The sequence below is a fragment of the Sceloporus occidentalis genome, unplaced genomic scaffold (genome assembly GCF_023333645.1).
Source record: "Sceloporus occidentalis isolate IW3139 unplaced genomic scaffold, rSceOcc1.0.p SCAF_20, whole genome shotgun sequence".
In the NCBI taxonomy this organism is placed as follows: Eukaryota; Metazoa; Chordata; class Lepidosauria; order Squamata; family Phrynosomatidae; genus Sceloporus; species Sceloporus occidentalis.
This window is the reverse complement of record NW_028317000.1, coordinates 9,387,621-9,409,893: the sequence shown is the minus strand read 5'-3', so window position 1 is coordinate 9,409,893 and position 22,273 is coordinate 9,387,621. Positions and strand designations below refer to the sequence as shown.

At 44.1% G+C, this 22,273-nt stretch overlaps 1 protein-coding gene across 3 annotated transcripts in view; it reads left to right on the top strand.

Annotated features, from left to right (window-relative positions):
• Positions 1 to 5,899: 5,899 nt before the first annotated feature.
• MUC1 (mucin 1, cell surface associated) overlaps positions 5,900 to 22,273 on the top strand; it is a 42,758-nt gene continuing 26,384 nt past the window's right edge. For 2 of the 3 annotated variants that reach the window (XM_089482811.1, XM_089482810.1), the window contains exons 1-6: positions 5,900 to 6,038; positions 18,943 to 19,080; positions 19,381 to 19,646; positions 20,567 to 20,634; positions 21,166 to 21,311; positions 21,532 to 21,797. In XM_089482811.1, coding sequence (XP_089338937.1) covers positions 5,978 to 6,038; positions 18,943 to 19,080; positions 19,381 to 19,646; positions 20,567 to 20,634; positions 21,166 to 21,311; positions 21,532 to 21,797 — 945 coding nt within the window. In that variant the 5' untranslated portion in view covers positions 5,900 to 5,977. The remainder of the gene's footprint in view (positions 6,039 to 18,942; positions 19,081 to 19,380; positions 19,647 to 20,566; positions 20,635 to 21,165; positions 21,312 to 21,531; positions 21,798 to 22,273) is intronic. The other variant, XM_089482812.1, reaches the window with a different exon arrangement.

Sequence of the window (22,273 nt, the reverse complement as noted above, 5' to 3'; positions counted from 1 at the left end):
GACTGCCAAAGCAGGATCTCAAGTAATATTATTTCCTGAAATAACCATCATTTTAACCTTTTTTGCTATTGAATCCCATTTGCCATTTCAAGTTCCTTAGTGAAATAGCTCCCTTGAGCAGCCCTGAGAGTAGGTATACCTCAAAGGCTGTTTTCTGATGACAATTTGGCTTTTTTATAACTCCTCCTCATATATAACGCATGCAATGCAAATAAGGAAGGAGGAAGATTTTCATCCAAACAGTAGCCGGAAGGGAAATAGAAAGTTTGTTTGTGACAACCATATACAGGCTACGGTCATCAAATCAGCGGCTTACAAAAATGATTAAACTCTTTTAAAACTTTTACAGTCACAGTTGGCTCTATAACATATAAAACAAGAAGTGTTTAAACAAGAATTCCAAAAATGTTTCATACTAAGCACATCACAATGTTACACAATCCATTCAAATCAATATAGATATACTATTTATCACACATTCCCATGTAGGCCATTATTCTTGAAATGTAATCTACGTTTAGCTGTTTCTAGCAGTGTTAAACATAACAGACTTTGCTCTAGTAGATAAGCAAAGTCATCTTGTTAATAAAGTTATCTTGTTATCTAAGGAGTTTATCACACGGGAGGAATTTCTCTTAATTTCGAATGAAAAGAAAGCGGGGCCAGAACGCATTCACATGAATTCGCTAGTTCAGTGAATTTACGTGAATTTGAATTGCATTTGAACTGACTTCCCATTGCCCGAAAATAGCTGGCCATTGCCCAAAATTGCGTATGGTAGTCTATCATGCAATAATGTCAAACCCCATGATTGCATTGAGACTGACTTCCCATTGGCCGAAATTGTGTGTGGTAGTCTATCACGCAATAACGTGAAACCCCATGATTGCGTTTGGATTGCCATTGGATTATACTTCCAATTTCCCTTGTCTGATAAACTCCTAAGTGATTTTCTCCAGATCATGTTGGCCTGTCTTCATCCCTGCACCCCAAACAGGGGCTGCACCAATGCTACAGTTGTAACTTGAAGGGACGTCACGTCACTTCTGTTTCATTTGTTAAACATTATGGGAGGGTTGAGGTGGCAAAGTTGCACAGTTTTGGGTAGTTTTGAACTGTTTGGGGCTGAAAACATGGGGGGGGGGAACCCACCATAGACTTTTGGGAGAATCTGGAGGCTTTGGAGGCTTCATGAGGATTTCAGGGATGCAAAATAGCTCAACTAGGGACTTGACAGGGATCAGCTGACACTTATCTGTTGTTGCCTTTATAGAAAATGAGGACTAGAAACTTGGTTGAGGAATGAGGGGGGGGGTTTGCTATTCTTTTGAAGTAACATGACTTTCTCACTGTGCTGCAGTGAGAACACATGCCCTTCTCTAATAACATGAGCTCCCCCTCACTATGTAGAAGAACAACACTTAATTTAAGATGTGAGTTTTAATTAAATATGGCCATGGACAACTGCAATGGAGTCATTCGGATTGACATCACCCAGTGTGGTAACTCATTGTGTCACCCACCCCATTAACCTCCTCCCATTCCACACCATACAGAATTCTTAGCCACGTTTTTTGGTACTGACCTTACTCATAAATCGTAATTCCCATATAGCACTGAATGTAATGGCAAGAGCGGTGACATCAAAAGCTAGCAAAATTAAAACTATACCTTTAAATTAGTGCCCTGTGCACTGTCTTCCATGTGCATTGTCCCATGTGGTTAAAGTGAAAAATTCGTGAGATGAGATATTTTTCAAGAAAAATTTAAAAGAATTAAAAAATAAATAAATTGTAAACTTTTTTAAAAAAATTAAAATGAAAAACAAAAACAAAAACTGGGGCCTTGCCTTTCTCCTCCCATTGAGCCTTGCCCCACTCACACAATCTTTTCAGCATTTTAAGAGGATGCAAGCAAACTCCACAGCCCATTTCTGCCAAAAGGCAGAAGGAGCCCTGGTGGCGCAGTGGTTCAATGCCTGTACTACAGCCATTCACTCAAAACCACAAGGTTGCGAGTTCAAGACCAGCAAAAGGGCCCAAGCTCGACTCAGGCTTGCATCCTTCCAAGGTCGCTAAAATGAGTACCCAGACTGTTGGGGGCAAATTAGCTTACTTGCTAATTAGCTTACTTGCTGTTCACCGCTATGATCTTTGGAATAGCGGTATATAAATAAAACAAATTATTATTATTATTATTATTATTATTATTTGGGGAACAGTGGTGTCACCCCCACTTAAGGTGTCACCTCATGCAGTTTGCACCCCCCCCTCATGACATCCCTGGACAACTGTGGTCTGGAAATGAACACAAGTACGTAGATGGTTATCACACCACAGAAGACCGCAACATCCATCCCAAAGCCAAAGTAGTGCAAACGCAAAAGAAATTATCATATGAGTACGTACCCTTCATAGTCTAAAATTCAAATTAGCATCCCTGCACATGTCCAGTGAGGGCAGAATTGGATCGTTACCTTTTTACACTTCTGGTGGGGCTTGCCTCTGGTTCCCGTAGTTTTGCTTTGTTTCACATTATTTTTTCATTCATTACCCTTTATTTCATGTTATTTAGGCAATTCACATTATTTGTTCATTCATTACCCCTTATTTCACATTACTTAGGCAATTCACCAATTCAAAATCAGTCCAAAGCAACCTTGTACTTGGTTTGAGCATTGGACTCTATGAATCCCACTGGGTGAGCTGGTGCAAGTCACACTCTCTCAGCCTCCTCAGAAAATGGCAATGGCAAACCCCATCTGAATAAACCTGCCAAGAAAGCCCTGTGACAGGGCCACGCGCACGAGAGGAAGAGAGAGCCAGTCCTTTCCCTCCAGTTGGAGAGGATGAGTTTGCAAAGGGAAAGAGACAGAAAGGGCTGAGAGGAGGAGGCAGTGTGTGTGTGTCTCTATGGGGAGGGATGCTTCATCCCCAAGACAGCTCCAGAAGTACTCTGGGAGGCTGAGAGAAAAGCCCCCCACACCCAGAGGGAGGGAAAAATTGTAGCCATCAAAGGAGCTTGGGAATTGTACTCTGATTTGAAGGCAATCCAAGGGCGACCGAGACATGCGTTCCATACCTGCCAAATTCGGATTGAACGCAACTTTTGAGTGGAACCAGATTTGTAAATTCTGTATTTCCCCAAATTTACCCATCTCTCAGTTGCCCCGGATTGGGTTTGAGTTGACCTAGCATTGACTTCTATTACGTGTGATAACCTCTTGCGCAGTAATGTGAGTCAGCATGATTGCATCCGGGATCACACTGCATTGACCTTCCAATTTCCCCCATTTCCCCCGTGTGATAGTTTCTTTGGTGACTTAGGCGCTATACAGACCGCCCAAAAAGGGCTGTCTGCTGGCGTCGTGCTTTGCTGCGCGAGGGAGCCACAGCAGAAAATTGCACGGCTCCCTCGCGCAGCAAAAAGGACCCACAAAAAGCAGGTCCTTCTTGCGGAGCCATAAAGATGTTGCAGTGCGCCAATGGCGCACTCATGAAGTCCTTATGACGCCAGGACGTGCGGATGCTAAGCGTCCGTCACGTCAAAATGGCAGCGCCTGTTTAGACAGGGAGCCGTCATTTTGCCACCGCCAATACGTACTAGGCTAACCCTAGTACGTACTAGGGTTAGGGAGCATCTGAATGGTGCGCGCTCCCTAACCCTACTGCCGCCATGCTACATTTTGCCCATCTGTATCTCACCTTAATTTACAGCCTTTGAATGTTAGGTTTGAATACAGTTATCTCCCTCTCTTGATGTGGATTCAGATATAAAACTAACAGTACTACAAATCAAAACCTGGATTTTTAAGCTTTTCACATTACCCATCAATGGCTATATTTTAGAGGGCTTTCTTCTTTTAATTTTGCTTGCGCAGAATCCTCAGATTCCCCCAGAACTGCATATTCTATAAGGTTGGTGCAAGCAAATAACTCTAAAACTAGGCAGTCTAGAGCCACAAAATGAAATTTGTGGCATTAGTCACATTCTAAACCAGATTAGTGTATCAATCTGTCATTCCATGCTTCTAAACCATAGTTCAGCTTGATTTAACAATTGTAAAGTTTCTGGTAAGGAATTAGCAGTGATTGTATGTTGTAATTCCTTACAATATACTTCCTTCATACTTCTGCTAATTCCTTACCAGAAACTTTACAATTGTTAAGTCAAGCTTAGAATGATGTTGTAATGCTGATGAAGACTTTTGTGAGTCAAAATGGCCACACATTAATCCGGAGGTAGCTGTCAAAGAACTTTGCTACTATTGAAAAATATACTGTTTATCTTCATGCTACCTAGACAACAAGTACTACAAATCATTCCTTTCATTTTTTGGGTTGGACAATTTTTGTGAAACAGCAGAATATTGCTACTATTAACACTTTGGATACTCTACTCCTATTGGTGGGATTATTGTTTGCATCCAAAAAGATTCAGAAGAGTTATCGCCTACAGCTGGCTTCATGTTGAATGTGTTTTCAGATTTGTATACCATTGTTGTACTCAATATTTACCTTACAGATATATAGATTTTGCAATTGACATGTTTTCGGTACATTCTTTATAATTAGTAGTGCAGTCTATCCAGTGTTTCCCTCCTCTCTTGTCAGTTATACTTTAAACCTTCTGCTCATTTTGGTTCCCGTTGCGTTCCCATTGAGTTCCAGGCTTATGATGATATTCCACTATTGACTATGATCATTGGCTACTGATAAATCGATTTTTAAAGAACTAATAGGAATTGGTAAATTCAATATTAGTGTTTTATTGACTGTATTTTGTGTTATTGTATTATTTTATTGTTGTAATCCCGCCTTGATCCTTGGGAGAGGTGGGAAATATAAATAAACTTTATTATTATTATTATTATTATTACTATTACTATTATTATTATTATTATTATTATTATTATTATTATAGATGTGAAAGGCATCTAGGAATCCTGGCCCACAAGTTGAACATGAGTAAACAGTGCAACGCGGCAGCTAAAAAGGCCAATGTGATTCTAGGTTGCATGAATAGAAGTATCGTGTCTAGATCAAGGAAAGTAATAGTGCCACTCTTTTCTGCCCTGATTAGGCATCACATGAAATACTGTATTCAGTTCTGGACACCACAATTCAAAAAGGATGTTGAGAAGCTAGAGCATGTCCAGAGGAGGGCGACCAAAATGGTGAAGAGTCTGGAAATCATTCCCTATGAAGGAGCTGGGTACTGTATGTTTAGCTTGGAGAAGAGATGGTTAAGAGGTGATATGACAGCTTTGTTTAAATATTTGAAGAGGTGTCACATTGAGAATGGAGCAAGCTTGTTTTCTGCTGCTCCAGAGAATAGGATACGGAACAATAAATGCAAGCTACAGGAAAAAGAGATTCCACCGAAACACTGTTCAACAATGGAACACACTCCCTCGAAGAGTGGTGGAGTCTCCTTCTTCGGAGGTTTTAAAACAGAGGCTGAATGGCCATCTCTCAAGGTGCTTTGATTGTGAGTTTCTGCATGGCAGTAGGCTGGACTGGATGGTCCTTGGTGTCTCTTCCAGTTCAATGATTCTGTTATTCTAATCCCTTCAGGAACACCCAAAACCACAGCCATTAAATTCTTACTCCAATCCCTATAGTTCCCCCATAGTTTAACCCAAAAACTGAAAGCAAAAATAGTTGATCCCCAGGGTGTGAAAGTGGGAAGACAGAAATGGGAGCAAACACCATTTTAAAAAGCAAAAAGGCTCTCCTGCATGTGCATGTTCTGCTGTTAGATCAACCCCTTAGGCTGGACTAGGCTGGGCCTTCCCCTCCCTTCCCTCCTTCCCTCCCTCCCTACCTGTGCTCAGGTGTTTGACTTATAAATCTTACCTCCCGGAGTCAGCTGCCAGTCCTTGAGCCGTGGCGCTTGGTATACGGGTATCCAGGGAGATTACAAAGTCTGGGGGGAAAAGTCAATCTTGGGACCTTGTCCACCTTGCATTCCAGCCATGGAACACAAGCTCCTCCATACTACTGCTGTGGTACTGACCCTCCTGACTTTGGTCACAGGTGAGCAACTGGCAAGGGGCTGAGGTGGGGTGGGTCATGAAGTGGCAAAGTGGGGGCAAAGAGACACTCTTCCTTGTTTTTCAGGCAGTTGTAGTGCCACTTGACCCAATGGAGACCAAGGGTCTATTGAAAGCTGTGCCAACCAATGAAGAGTGGATTTCAGCTTTCTCTCCCTTTTTTATCCTTTATTGTGTGAAGTGAGATTCGCTTGCCTGCAGAGGTCAACTGGCCTGGCTCTATCATGAGGTGGCCTCAGGTGGCAGAAACTACCATCCCTTTAGTTATAATTTTCTAAATATCCCCACAGACCTGCATCAACCCCATAACCTGTCTTGATAGCCCTAGATGGACCTTCTTCCCCCAGGAATGGTGGGAGACCCTACTGCATTGCCAAGATTGTTCCAGTTTGTGGAATGGATGGAGAACCATCTTGTTCTTAGGCAGAAAAATTTATTGAGTCAGTCCTAGAGGTGAATAATATTTCTAGGTGGATGATTATGGACACAATTTAGGGTAGATGGTAAGGCTTGGGAAGCTTTCAGATGGAGAGGGAAGTCTTTTAACAACCCAGCCTGCCCCCATTTTAATGCATTCCTCTTTGTCCAGGGGTGGGGACAACTGCAGTCCTGTAGATGTAACTGGAATGCAATTCCCATCAGCCACAATCAACTACACTGGTAGTTGTGGATGATGGGGTTATAGTCTAACATCTGGATGGCATAGGTTCCTCCTACCTAAGTGTCTGAGCCAGTTTTGTTATTAGTTTGTGCTCCCAATTTGGATGAATGTTGGGAGTAATTTTCCATGTATGTGGTTAAGTGACACCAACATCTGTGTTCCTTCGCCCTCCCAATGTTAGTTCTCTGAATGTAGCAAAAAAAGTCTATTTGCAGGCTGGCTTTGGCTATCTCTATGCTACCTTTGTGTTTTCATCCATAGTGCAGGGACGTAGCGGGGGGGGGGGTTCTTGGGGTCTGGACCCCCCCCCCTTCCATTAGAAAAATGAATGGTGTGTGCTGCTGCACCACCGCACCCAAGCCCCATTATAATGGTGGCACTTAGTCTGGACCCCCCTTCTTAAAATCCTAGCTACGTCCCTGCATAGTGACATTTCGTCATCTTCAAATTTAAATAGTTTTTAAAAATCATATTTAAATAAGTATTCCTAGAATCAACTGAGAATTTCTGAGTTCAGAATATTCTTTTTTAAGTGGATTTCAATTTTCATTTTGACCCAAGAAATTACAAATGACCTTACATTTCAACTTTTGCTTTTTGTTGGAGTGCTGGAGACTGGAACAGTTCAGGATTGGCAGAGCTATCCCGTCTCTCCCTCCCCACATTTGAAATGGGAAAATGATAATCTGAGTTAACTCTCTAGCCTGAAAAAAGTGAACCTACCTGCATGCAAAAGACAAACAAATTTTTTGTAGGATAAGCTTTGGAGAACACAAGAGCCCATGACATTAAAAGCTCGACCCACTTCCCATGCCATGCATTAGGTTTCATTTCTCCCTTTCATCTTGACTCTTGCATCAGGGACAATATGATAACTAATGAGAGGAAAATAGAAGTGCCTCCTTCCTAGGCTTTGACAGTTTGCCTTTCAGTGAGACACTGGGCTTATATTTTGAAAACAGAAGTAATTCTATACTGTTTCCAAAAACACATGGCACTGCTTTATACCAAGTCAAGCCGTTGTTTGTCTGGCTTGGTGTTTTCCATACCAGATGGTAGCAGCAGCTTGCTGGCATTCCAGGTTAAAGTCTCACTCCAGTTCTATCTGCAAGTGCTGGAACAGGTTGGATCTGCAACTTTCTGAATGCCAAACAGGTGTTCTTTCACTGAGTTAGGGCTTTCCCCCTAAAAATACAGTACCTTGTATATTCGACTATAAGTCTACCTTATGTACAAGTCGAGGGCATTTTGGGGGGGGGAATGGGAAAATGGGAGGCGGAGGAGCGCACCAAGGAATTACAGGAAGTAACTGTTAACACATTTGCATTACACCTACATACCAAATGAAAATATTAATTTTCAGTTCATTCAGCCATGTACAGTATTTTGCTCTAAAATTAGCGTACAGCCCATGTTCATACCGTCCACCCCGTTGCCTAACAGACTCCCTATCCGAGCTGACACAGCTGGTCTCGGAGTTGCTGTTGGAGTCGCCCAGACTCTTAGTTCTGGGCGACTTCAACATCCCACTCGAGACCAGTCTAACAGGTGCGGCTCGGGAGTTCATGGAATCCATGACAACCATGGACCTTTCCCAATTGGTCATCGGGCCAACACATTGTGCAGGTCATACTCTTGATGCGGTCTTCAGTATGGAGCAGGAATATCCGTGGGCGGAGGTAGTTAATACCTCCGCATTGTCATGGACGGATCATTTCCTGGTCAGGGCAGAACTTAGGGCCACTGTCCGCTCCCTCGGGAGTGGAGGACCCATTAGAATGGTCCGCCCTCGAAAGCTAATGGAACCGATCGGATTCCAGAAAGCTCTAGAGGGTTTGCTGGTTGATAATGCCAGTGATTCTGTTGAAACTTTGGTGAATGTGTGGAACACCGATGTTACTAAGGCTATCAACACAATCGCTCCTGAGCGTCCTTTCCGACCCGCCTCAAATCGTAAGCCCTGGTACACCGGAGAGCTGAAGAATATGAAGCGGGTTGGACAACGACTAGAGCGCGATTGGCGGAAATCTGGAGTCTTATCTGACAGAGCTCACCATAGGAAATTCCTTTATTCTTATGGAGAGGCAATTAAAGCAGCGAAGAGATCCTCCTCGTCTGCTCGTATTGCGTCTGCAAAGTCTCGCCCGGCAGAGCTGTTTAGGGTGGTGAGGGAACTGACGGTGATGCCATCTACCCAGAACCCTCTACTTAACCCAACAACGGCCTGCTGTGACGCTTTTAACAACTACTTTGCAGACAAAATCTCTCAGATAAGAGCCCATTTGGATGCCAATGTTGAAGCAAAACCGACTACTGAGGTGTCCAGTAAACCCATTTATGAGATTAAACTGGATCAGTTTGAGCTTGTGAGTACTGATGACGTGGACAAGATCCTTGGAAAGGTAAAAAAGACAACATGCCCTCTTGATCCCTGCCCATCATGGCTGGCCGTCCAGGGGGGTGAGGCATTGATGGCACTTCTTAGACGTATCATCAATGCTTCTCTTGGAGAGGGTCATATACCATCCACTTTGAAAGAAGCGATCGTTAGACCGCTCTTGAAAAAACCCTCCCTGGACCCCCTGGACATGAAAAATGACAGGCCTGTTTCTCATCTGCCATTTCTGAGCAAGGTGATCGAGAGGGCAGTTGCTCTTCAGCTCCAAGCGGTCTTGGATGAAGCCGATTTTCTTGATCCATTTCAAACGGGCTTCAGGACCGGGTATGGGGTGGAGACTGCCATGGTCACTTTAACTGATGACCTTCGTCTAGCCATCGACAGAGGGAGCGTGACCCTGTTGGTGTTGCTGGACCTCTCAGCGGCATTTGATACAGTAGATCACAATATCCTTCTGGTATGCCTGAGAGAGTTAGGAATTGGAGGCACTGCTTTGCAGTGGTTCCGCTCCTTCCTCTCGGGCAGGTTCCAGAGGGTGATGCTCGGGGACAGTCGCTCTTCAAAAATAGAGCTTAATTGTGGTGTCCCTCAAGGCGCCATCCTGTCCCCGATGCTATTTAACATCTATATGAAGCTGCTGGGAGAAATCATCCGTGGATATGGGGCTGGGTGTTATCAATATGCTGATGACACCCAAATATATTGCTCCATGTCCCGGTCATCAGTGACAACGACAGATGGTATCTCTCCCCTCAACCAGTGTCTTCAGGCAGTAATGGATTGGATGAGGGAAAACAAGCTCAAGTTGAATCCAGACAAAACGGAGGTACTTACGGTAGGGGCCCCCAAACCAGGGATTAGGCTGCAACCTCCAGTCCTAGAGGGGCTCACGCTCTCCTCGAAGGACTGTGTTCGCAGTCTGGGGGTGCTTCTTGATCTGTCGCTTCAGATGAGGAATCAGGTGAACGCGACGGTCAGGAGCGCCTGCTATCAGCTTTGGCTGATACGCCAGCTGCGCCCTTTCCTGGAACAGGGTGACCTCGAAACTGTAGTAGATGCACTGGTAACCTCAAGACTTGATTTTTGCAGTGCACTCTACATGGGGCTACCCTTGTGACTAGTCCGGAAACTCCAGTTAGTACAGAATATGGCAGCCAGGTTGGTCACAGGAACAGCAAGGAGTGACCATATAACACCAATACTGAAGTCACTCCACTGGCTGCCAATTAGTTTCTGGGCACAGTACAAGGTGTTGGTTATCACCTTTAAAGCCCTACATGGCTTGGGCCCAACCTATCTGAGGGATCGCCTGCATCCATATAATCCGCCCCGTACACTCAGGTCCTCTGGGAGGAATTTATTACAGCCCTTAAAGACCAGGTTGACGGCGACCTCCCAGAGGACATTCTCTGCAGCCGCTCCCAATTTATGGAATGGCCTGCCGGACGAGATCCGTCAAATTACCAATCTAGAGAGCTTTAAAAAAGCCATTAAGACGGATCTCTTCCAGCAAGCCTTCCCAGAATAAAATACGCGGCCACAAATAAGACTTCCCATCCAGCAAACTCTGCCTATGATGATTTTTATTTAGCTCTTAGTTTTTAATCTTACATTGTTTAATCTTGTTTTAAGGGGGGGTATTATGTATATATGGATGTATTTTAACTTGTTGTCCGCCGCTTTGATTGCCTGGCAAAAAGCGGGATAGAAATAAAATTTTTATTTATTATTATTATTATTATTATTATTATTATTATAACTTACACGATGCATACATTTCTATCTTTATGGAGGTTCTACATCTCCAAATGTGGTGTTTGTTTAGATTTGTTTGTTTGTTTGGCAATTCATTCGATCTATTTAAAAGAAAATGCTTCCAAGGACACCTGCCAGCCCTGTCAAGCTTTCTATCACTCAAGTAAGGGAGACCTAGCTAACCAATCCATAGCCATTTAGTGGCTGGGGGAAGGTGGGATGGTGCCCACATCATCTGACTTCTGTAGCCAAGAGATGATTTCAAAGACTAATGTCTGCTCTCTTTCCTAGCTGTACAACTGCAAAACATGCTGCCCAGTCCCAGGGACGTAGCCAGGATTTTAGGAAGGGGGGGGGGTCCAGACTAAATGCCACCATTATAATGGGGCTAGGGTGCTGCGGTGCAGCAGCACGCACCAATCATTTTTCTAACGGAAGGGGGGGTCCGGACCCCAAGAACCCCTCCCCCCTTGGCTACGTCCCTGCCAGTCCCCAGGCTATCCTCAGCCCCTAAATGGCTGTGTGGGCATACACCAGAAATGGGAACATGTCTCTTTGCAGAGAGTATTATGTTCCGCAAGCCTGATAGTAGTTAAGGTGTGGTGGCAGATGCCTGTTAGGAGAACAGAGGTCTTCACCATTTCTCCCTTCATTCCTCTCTGCTGGAGGGCAGAGCTGGGTGTGCTCCCAATTTGGAGGAACGTTGGAAGTAATTTTCCAGGTGTGTGATTAAGTGCCAGTGCCAGCTATGTTTCTTCTTCCCATGTTAGTTCTCTGAATGTAGCCAAAAAATCTCTTTGCAAGCTGGATTTGTCTGTCTATTTTTGAGCATCTTCCTCCATAGTGACATTTTGTCCTGGTCTCATTCATCTTCAAATTTAAATAGTATTTAAAATAATAATTATATTTTATATATTTGAATATTTAGTTTGGGACACTTTCTCTCTTCAAATGGGAATTTTTGAAGGAATCTTCAGAATATCCCTTTTTAAGAGGATTTCAATTTTCATTTTCAGCCCAGACATTGCAAGTGACTAGAATATAATGTTGGGGGAAAGCATTACATTTCAGTCTTTGCTTTTGTCGGAGTGCTGGAGATTTGGAGCAGTTCAGTATCAGCACAGATGGAATATCTCAAATATCATTCTGTCTCTCCCTAACCATATCCGAATGGGCAAGTAGGTGTCCGAGTTAACTCTCTAGCCTGAGAAAAATGAGCCTACCTGCATCTAAAAGACCAACACATTTCTTGTAGGATACACTTGGAGGACTAGAGAGCCCATGGCATCAAAAGCACTCCACCCACTTCGCATTTCATGGTTTAGGTTTCATTTCTCCATCTCATCTAGATTCTTGCATCAGGGACAATATCAGGGAGAACAACTGAGAGGAAAACAAACGCCTCTTTCCTAGGCTGTGACAGTTTGTCTTTCAGCAAGCCACTGGGCATATATTTTGAAAACAGAATTAATTCTATATACTCTTTCAGAAAAAAAAAAACATGACACTGTCTTATACCAAGTTAAACCATTGTTTGTCTGGCTTGGTGTTATCCATACCTGAAAACTTCTAGCATTTCAGATTGAAATCTCACCCCAGTCCTACCTACAAGTGCTGGAGAAGGTTGGACCAGGGACTTTCTGTATGCCAAACAGTTGTTCTTCCACTGAGTTATGGCTTTCCTCCTAAAAAAAAAGTAAGATCCCATTCCTCATGGTTCTGAATAAAATCTGTATTTAAAAATGAATCTGGGAAGGTCCTCCATAGAGAACCAGATTGTTGGTCCTCATAACTCAGCAGTATCTACTGCAGGGGTGAGCAGTGTCTGACCACACTCTCTCCTAAGGCTTGGAAAATCAGAACTGTGTGTGCCTTATGGCATCTTTCACCCCTATAATTTTGGAGTGCAAAGCTCTGTATGGCACACAGCCTGTGCTGCTTAAACTAGATTCTTCCCTTCAAGGTATCGTGGAAGATGCTACTTCATTACCAGTATTTGAATTGGCAGCCCAGTTGGTTTCTGTGTTTGGAATGGGGGAGAGGGCATCGTCTTGCACTTTTCCTCAGAGAGCAAAATATAGAAGTATAGTGTCTGAATCAAAGGAAGTAGCAGTGCCGCTCTATTCTGCTTTGGTCAGGCCTCACCTGGAATCCTGTGTCCAGTTCTGGGCACCACAATTTAAAAAGTTGTTGAGATGCTGGAGCGTGTCCAGAGGAGGGCCACTTCCTTCAGAGAGTGGTGGGGTCTCCTTCTTAAGGGGGTCTTTACACAGAGGTTGGATGGCCATCTGTCAGGTTTGCTTTGATTGTGAGTTCCAGCATGAGAGAATGGGGTTGGAGTGGATGGCCCTTGGGGCCTCTTCCAACTCTAGGATTCTATGAAAATGTCCTGGGTTACTCCTGGAGGTGCACAATCTTTCCAAAATAATATAACCGAAATACAGAGCAGATGTTGAGATTTGGCATCTAAAACTGGGGGAGGATCTGAGGAAGCTTGTGAGGGGTGGAACAGGAAGGCAGTGTTGCAATACTCTGAGGGTTTTGCAGCTCAGATCCGAAGTCACTGCGGGTCCAGCCATGCGTATTCACGTTATAACGTGATGTATTATCAGATGTGATTGCTTTCTATGGAGGGTCGTTCCAAGCGGATCCACAGTCAATTCGAAGTGTACTCAAATTTGTACTCAGTTCGTATGTGGCAAGGTGTGAAGCGTTTTTCCAGATCAGCTTTCAATTCCCATGATTCTTCTCTGCCTGCTCCTCCTCCCTCTGGCTGAGAGAATGTGACTTTTGTGAGGGAAGAGGGCCTCCGATGACCAGGAGTTTGGCTCACCCCCCTGGGCTCGTCTGAGTGCGCTGGCGGCAGCAGCACCCTCATCAGCCCTTCGCCCAGACCTCCCTGTGGGGGTGTGGCATTCCTACCCAGGGCTGGCAAGAGCCTGCTGGGAGCCCGTCCTCCCCCCCACATTGCCAGCCCCCTTGGCGCTCCTCTCCCGCTGGCCCCTGAGGCTGGACGTCGCCTGGGGAAACCTCAGGGACTTGGAAGCAGAACCCCACTCCACGCTGGCCTCCTTTGCAGCGGCACAACCGGCCCTTTGCATCTCAGGAGTTTATAACACTGGGGCTAATTCTGGCATTAAAGAGAGATTAAAATGCATTTAAAGCATCCCACAAATAAAGCAAAAATGGCAAGTATCTTTCTTTGATAAAATTACAAGCTTGATAGATGAAGGGAATGCTGTGTATATAGTATATCTTGATTTCAGTAAGGCTTTTGACAGGTTCCCCATGACATTCTTGCAAACAAGCTTGTAAAATGTAGGCTAGACAAGGCAATTGTTAGATGGGTTTGTAATTGGTTGACTGGCCGAACCCAAAGGGTGCTCAACAATGGCTCCTTTTCATCCTGGAGAGAAGTGACCAGTGGGGTCCCACAGGGCTCTGTCCTGGGCCCAGTGCTATTCAACATTTTTATCAATGACTTAAATGACAAAATTGGGGGAATACTTATCAAATTTGCAGATGACACCAAATTAGGAGGAATAGCTAACATCCCAGAGGACAGGATCAAAATTCAAAATGACCTGAATAGACAAGAAAGCTGGGCCAAAGCTATCAAAATGAAATTCAACACGGAGAAATGTAAGGTATTGCACTTAGGGTGGAAAAATGAGATGCACAGATATAGGATGGGGGCGCCTGGCTAAAGGAGACTAAATGTGAAAAGGATCTGGGAGTCCAAGTAGACCACAAGGTGAACATGAGTCAACAGTGTGATGTGGCAGCTAAAAAGGCCAATGCAATTTTAGACCTTCCTTGGAGGTCTTTAAACAGAGGCTGGGTGGCCATCTGTCGGCGATGCTTTGATTGAGAGTTCCTGCATGGCAGGGGGTTGGACTGGATGGCCCTTGTGGTCTCTTCCAACTCTATGATTCTATGAGTAATTGCGTGAATGATTATCACATGCAACTGTGCAAATAAAGTGATATTGGAAATGCATGGTCACTGAAATGCCGAAAGTAAAAAGATATGTGTTAATGCTTCTTTGCGACCACTTTAAGGGTTCTTGTGCAGTGCCGTGTGAAATCGTTTCACGTAATTGCACTATTTTTCTGGGTTAGTAATGAGATAAACTCTCAATCTCCTTCATGTGAGAAAGTCCATGTTTTCATCCCTAATGCTGTTTGTAATGAGTTGGGTCTCTGCCACCAGGCAGATGGGTTTTGTAGTTGTGGTTGGAATGATAGTGAAATATTAACAGCTGTGTAGAGGCATGAAAGAGTCAATTTTTATCAGTGAACTTGTAAGATAGTTTGTGCAATGGGTTGACAGTTTGAAGCTGGGAAAAGAGATGAAGTCTGGGAACTGACTGGGGGTGCGGATTTTCCTCTGCTATCAATACAGTTGTACAGTTATTGTTGCTATTGGGGAGAGGATGTATGGATCATGCTTGCACACTTTTTCTTTGTTTGCCTCTGCACATTGGGAGTCATTTTCCACCAGTCTTGGTCTGGAGGGATGAAATCCAACCCAGGTGCCCTATATATCAAGCGGTAGGGCATCTGATTGTAGGCCAGGGGTATGTCTGGGTAGAATTAGATTTTTAGGGGCCCAGTTCTGCCATCGGCTGTTGGAGGATGCTGCATCCCATCAGAGAAATGATTGGTAGACTTCTCTTCTGGGTATCATTTGTTGCATCATTTACTACTGTAAAGCTTATCTTATAGCTGTAACAAGTGTCAATGTTCAGTAGACCCACCAACAGAATGGAAAGTTGTTGTCTCATGTTTCCCATCAATCTTTGAGTTTTACGTACTGGCGAAAACTTCAATTTAAAATTTTTGAAATGCTTAATTTTGAGCACATTTTCTCTTTAAATTTGCATTTCTGAATGTCGTTGCACTAGAGAAGGGGGAAAATATTCATTGGTTTTTTTGCGTCCCAGACAAAAATGGGTTTCTTGACTCTCTAAAAACTCACTTGGGAATAACAGAAGCAAGGGTTTTGTGCAGTTTTTACCTGTTATGTGAACATCCCAAAGGGTTTCAAGAAAAAAAAATTATGCACAGAAATACACGTGGGCACTTTGTGTTTTAAAACAAGTGTTTTTGCCGGGGGGGGGGGGGGGACACACAGGTTTTGCACACAATTTTCAGGTTTTGTGCAAAAACTGGGGGGAGGGATTGCACAAAACACATGCTTTTAGAAGGTATTTTTAAAGCAAGAACCTTCCAATTTATCCTTGCAAAAGTGGTGGGCTTTGTAGAAAAATAACACAATTTTCACACGCACACACATATTCTGGAAGTTGTGTTTTGCAAAGGGAAAAAAAAATCCCCTCCAAAATCAAATTCTGCACTGAATTGTTTCCTGAAAAACATTGGTATGTTTAAGTACCAACTGAAGATTGCACAACATTATTTGATTTCTCTTGTGCCAATGAGAAAACAGTAGAAATTCCCTATCACATTATAGTTGAACCCCTAGTTCAAAATGTTCCTACTCCATTTTGATATATTTTAACACAAACTTACAGGTAGCTGTTATGTTGTACACAAGGTCAAGAAATGTCAGTTAACATCAACTTGTGTTCTCTCTTGCTGCGAGGTGGTTGAAGTCTTCCTCATGGCGCAGTCCCTCTTGGGTGTTAACAGTTTCCTCCTCTGATGGGAAATACATCCCCAGGTGGCAGAATGTGGTCTTTCCAGTAGAAAAACATCAAAACATCCAAAGCTCTCTACCATACAGTCCAACCATCCCGATTTGGCAGGGACAATCCTGATTAATCCTCTGCTGTCCCACTTTTCTAGCTGTTTTTAAAATGTCCCAATGTCTCCTTCTTTCACTTTTCCCTTTGTCCTCCGTTTTCATCAATTGCTGTAACTGAGTTCAAAGTGCAAACATAGTTTGTACTCAATTAACTCAACAGAGGAAGGAGCCGAAGGGAGAAAGTCTTGGCCTTCCCAGTAGGATCAGCCAAATGAAATGCTACATCCTCTCCAAGACCCTGTCTGCAGAAGCCAAATAATCATCCCTCTAGTCCTCTTGGTAGGGAGCCTGAATGAGGGATGTCATATTCAAGATGGAGCAAGATTGTTTTCTGCTGCTCCAGAGAACAAGACTTGGAACAATGGATGCAAGCTACAGGAAATCAGATTTCACCTAAACATTAGGAGGAACATCCTGACAGTCAGGGCTGTTTCACAGTGCAACAAACTCCCTTGGAGTGCAGTGGAGTCTCCTAATTTGGAGGTCTTTACACAGAGGCTGGATGACCACCCAATTCAAGGTGTTAGTTATCACCTTTAAAGCCCTAAATGGCTTGGGTCCAAATTATCTCCGGGACTGCCTTCTTCCCTACAATCCTCCCCGCGCACTCCGCTCCTCTGGGAGAGGCCTACTTCAGCCACAAACATCTAGGCTTTCGGTTACCTCCCAGAGGGCATTTTCCATCGTTGCCCCCAGACTGTGGAACGGCCTCCAGATGAGATGCGTCTGCTTCCATCCTTGGACAGCTTTAAAAAGGCCGTTAAGACGGATCTCTTCCGGCAGGCCTTCCCAGAATAGAGAACCCAGCCTCAAAAAAACATCTGGGAATAAGATACTGCTGATCCCATTGACTGTTTATTGATGTGATGTTGTTGACCTTTTGGTCAGTTTTTAACTTGTATGGGTTTTTTTCCCCTTTTTAAAAATTCTGTATTGGATTTAATACTCTTTTAACGAGGGGAGGGTACCAGGGATTTTATATGTTCTGTATTTTAACTTTGTTAGCCGCCCCGATTGTTCTCAGAGGGGTGGGATACAAATAAATTTTATTATTATTATTATTATTAACATGGAGTACCTTTGTAATAAGTGCAAATATTCTGTATGCGTATCACACAGAGTTATGGCTTTCCCCCTAAAAATAAAGTAAGATTCCACAGATGGGTGAACAACATTTCACCCTGAGCATGCTGGAGAAAGAACCTATCCTAGGGTTTAGGACACTTGCTTTTTTCAAGTGAACTTCTAGCTTGGAGGATCCTGAGAGACGTAGTCCAAAAGGGTAACATTTCCCTGCTCTGTTCTATCTTGCCCAGTTCTATCTTTTTCTAACTAACATATGCTCTTCAGAGTTGCAGACCGATATCTGTCACAGTCAATTTGTACTCCTTTTTAACAGCCCCGAAAGCCTGGGATTTGAACCTGGGACCTTCTGTATGCAAAGCTCCTTCTTTGAAAAAGTATTTTGATGTGCTTTAATTTTTTCTAACCAATCCTTTCGTAACCAGTTCTGTGCATTTTCTGCTTTTGGTAGATATACCACTTGTAATCATGAAGAAACAATAAAACTGGCTACCATTTTGTGGCAGACATCAACCAAAGACAAAACTTGAATTTTTCTTAGAGGATGGTAGAAGAACTCTGGAAAGGGGGTGGTGAAACTCTGGGATTTTCCCTATCCCTGTCTTTATCATTAGCAATGCTGTACTACACCCAAAACCTCTTTTTAACTGAAAGGACAAAGGGAGTATTCACATACAATGTCCAACTCAGATACAGTCTGCAAACATATGAACACAGATTGCTAATAACAGAGATTTCCACATATAACAGTCACCATGCATACACTGCATGCATATTGGTAGTCTGTACACACATATAGTTATTAACATGTGAGGAGGGGTGTGTGTGTGTGTATTGATTCTGGGGTTTCTGAGTTTGAATGCAATTCAAATATACTAAAAAAAATTAAAACGTTTGTGTTCATATGTAAGTGTGTGCATGTACAGACAGACAGATGTTGTTTCTTACAAAACAGTAAAAATAACCAATTTGGAGATATTTTGTAAATTGATATTTAAACTAAATTGATTTTTAAACACATACTCAGAGTACTGCTACCCTACAACCTTAACATGTTCAGAGAAACTTGCATGGGATTTCAGTCTGGAAATTTTTAACCTAAATAAATAATAAAAATGATAAGTAACTGAATAGTTTATATTGCTTATTATGCTAACGAATGAACAAAGACACTGTAGAAAGACCAGCTGAGGTTACATCTGAGATTCCTCTCAACTACAGCACAGATCACCGTTACCAGTCCATCAACAATGGAGGCATCCATCAAGACCAGCCGCTTAGATGACAGCGCAACGACTCAGTCAACATCCAGCCACGCCACCTCCAATTTAACGCTCAAGACACCCGTAGGTATGAAGGGTACGAATCTGAAAGATGTCAAAGTTTTATCAATGAGGGTGGAGCTAGTAGCATCACAGGGCAAACCTTAGATTAGGGGCCACGGTCATGACTGAGGAAATGTTGAAAGATGCCATCTGAAAAGTATTCAGGGAGATTTGGGTGGGATCCACATGGACACCAAAGCCGCCACTCCCTCACGTCACCTGATCCCCAGTTCATAGCTATCAGGATCAGAATTGCACAAGGGAGGAAGGTTTGCAGAGTATATAGAGTAAGAAGAACAGCTGAGGTTACATCTGAGATTCCTTCCAACCACAGCGCAGAGCTTGTCCCCCACGCCGTCGACAGACTTACAATCCACCACGTCCGGCCACTCCGAGGCCACCTCACCAGCCCTCCCGCCATCCCCTCACACCACTTCCAAGACTACGCAGGAGCCACCCACAGGTCCCACGCCAACTCCCCAAGAACAACGTGTGGAGATCTCTCTCAGTTTCCACATCACCAATAGGGTTTTCAATGACAGCTTGTCGAATCGATCCAGTGAGGCTTTCCAGGAGCTGGAAAAGACCATTGGGGACGTGGTAAGTGCTGCACCTATGAACCAGCTGGTGGGTGTGAATGGGAGATGGAAGGGTACTGGTTGACAAAAAGACCATTGAAACAACCTTTCTGACAATTTTACACTTTAGGTGTAGTAGCATCTCTTGCAGTTCCTTTCCGCACCACTGCCAAGGCGCCATTAGCGCCCTGGAGCGGAGCGATGACGTCTCTTGTTTGCCGTGTCATTTGGATGCGGCTCACAAGGCACGTCATCGGCGTGCATGGCTTATGAACGAGTGTGCGCCAAAATGGCACCCAGAGAGTGCAGAGTGTGCGGACGCTCCACTCTCCCGAGCCCTAATTTTGGCCCCAGGGCACAGCAAAGCAGCAGTCTGTACAGGTCCTATGTTAGCAGTGATCATAGCCTCTAAGTTTAATAGGATATCTTTACCTGATTTTTAATCCAAAAAAACTGAGAAACAAATACCAATGTCTCATTCAAATCCATTGAAACCCAGTTCCTCTGGGTGCTCCTTTGAAGAGGAAGCACCAAAAAGAGGCCACCTTTGCCATTTCCCCACTCAGGCATTCCAAAAGACCAGATGCAGTGCTGCAGCAGAGGGAGGACAGGAGGTCATTGCTACGTTTAAGTGCTCCCAAAATGCTCTCATCACTCTACTCAGACAAGATGATGGTTTCCTTGTTGATAAGAGTTAATGTACAGTACATGCATTGACCCAAGGATACATCTACCCAGAGTTTTGGGGCTATTTTTGGACTAAAATTTCTAGAGTTATACATGAGTATTGTAATTACAGAAATAAATAACATAACCAAACAGAAAAACATTCCTTAGCCCATAACCCCAACATAACTGCTCCTCTACAATGCCAATCTGTAGAGGAAAAAAGCAAAACAACTAACTGATCCAGCGTGTACTGCCTTTTCTTTCCTTCCACAGTATCAAGCAGTTTATAATTGTTCAGCCTGCGAGAATGACTACGTTGGATATCGTGTGAATAAATTCAGGTACGGAAGCAAGGGTCAATAATAATAATAATAATAGAAAAACCCTACACTTTACTCTTAAAACTCATTAAGTGCTGTTTGACCCTAAAGCAGTGGTTCCCAACCCTCCTAATGCCGCAACCCTTTAATACAGTTTCTCATGTTGTGGTGACCCAAACCCATGAAATTATTTTCGTTGCTACTTCATAACTGTAATTAAATACTGTAGGTGTTTTCCAGTAGTCTTAGGTGACCCCCATGAAAGGGTCCTTCGACGTCCAAAGGGATCCCGAGCCACAGGTTGGGAACCACTGCTCTAGAGCAACTCACATGTGTTCCCAAGGGTAAGTTGGTCACTCTGAAGTCAGGGCAGAAGAGTGGAAAAGAACATTACTGGCTATTGCAAATGCTCTATGGTAGTTAACCTTGCGATGGCAGGATCTGAACTTGGAGCCTTCTGCCTGCAAAGCAGATGCTCTGCCGCTGAGGTCTGGGACTCTGTGTGACTCTCTGGATTCTTTAACACTCTCTCCTCTCTTGCAAACGACATAGGAATGGCTCCGTGGTGGCATACACACAGATAAACTTCCGGAAGAATTCTAACACCACCAGCCATCATTTTCTGAGTGTGGTGGAAGATAGTCTGAAGAATGCATCACATGAGGCTCTGAAGGGCCTGAATCTGACAGACGTCACAGGTGACGGGTTTATTGATGAGGGCTGTCCCTACGTTAGTGGCCACCGTCAGGGGAGGTTTGGGTGGGATCCACATGGACACCAAAGCCGCCACTCCCTCACGTCACCTGATTCCCAGTTCATAGCTATCAGGATCAGAATTGCACAAGGGAGGAAGGTTTGCAGAGTATATGGAGTAAGAAGAACAGCTGAGGTTACATCTGAGATTCCTTCCAACCACAGCGCAGAGCGTGTCCCCCACGCCGTCGACAGACTTACAATCCACCACGTCCGGCCACTCCGAGGCCACCTCACCAGCCCTCCCGCCATCCCCTCACACCACTTCCAAGACTACGCAGGAGCCACCCACAGGTCCCACGCCAACTCCCCAAGAACAACGTGTGGAGATCTCTCTCAGTTTCCACATCACCAATAGGGTTTTCAATGACAGCTTGTCGAATCGATCCAGTGAGGCTTTCCAGGAGCTGGAAAGGACCATTGGGGAAGTGGTAAGTGCTGCACCTATGAACCAGCTGGTGGGTGTGAATGGGAGATGGAAGGGTACTGGTTGACAAAAAGACCATTGAAACAACCTTTCTGAGAATTTTACACTTTAGGTGTAGTAGCATCTCTTGCAGTTCCTTTCCGCACCACTGCCAAGGCGCCATTAGCGCCCTGGAGCGGAGCGATGACGTCTCTTGTTTGCCGTGTCATTTAGATGCGGCTCACAAGGCACGTCATCGGCGTGTATGGCTTATGAACGAGTGTGCACCAAAATGGCACCCAGAGAGTGCAGAGTGTGCGGACGCTCCACTCTCCCGAGCCCTAATTTTGGCCCCAGGGCACCGCAAAGCAGCAGTCTGTACCGGGCCTATGTTAGCAGTGATCATAGCCTCTAAGTTTAATAGGATATCTTTACCTGATTTTTAATCCAGAAAAACTGAGAAACAAATACCAATGTCTCATTCAAATCCATTGAAACCCA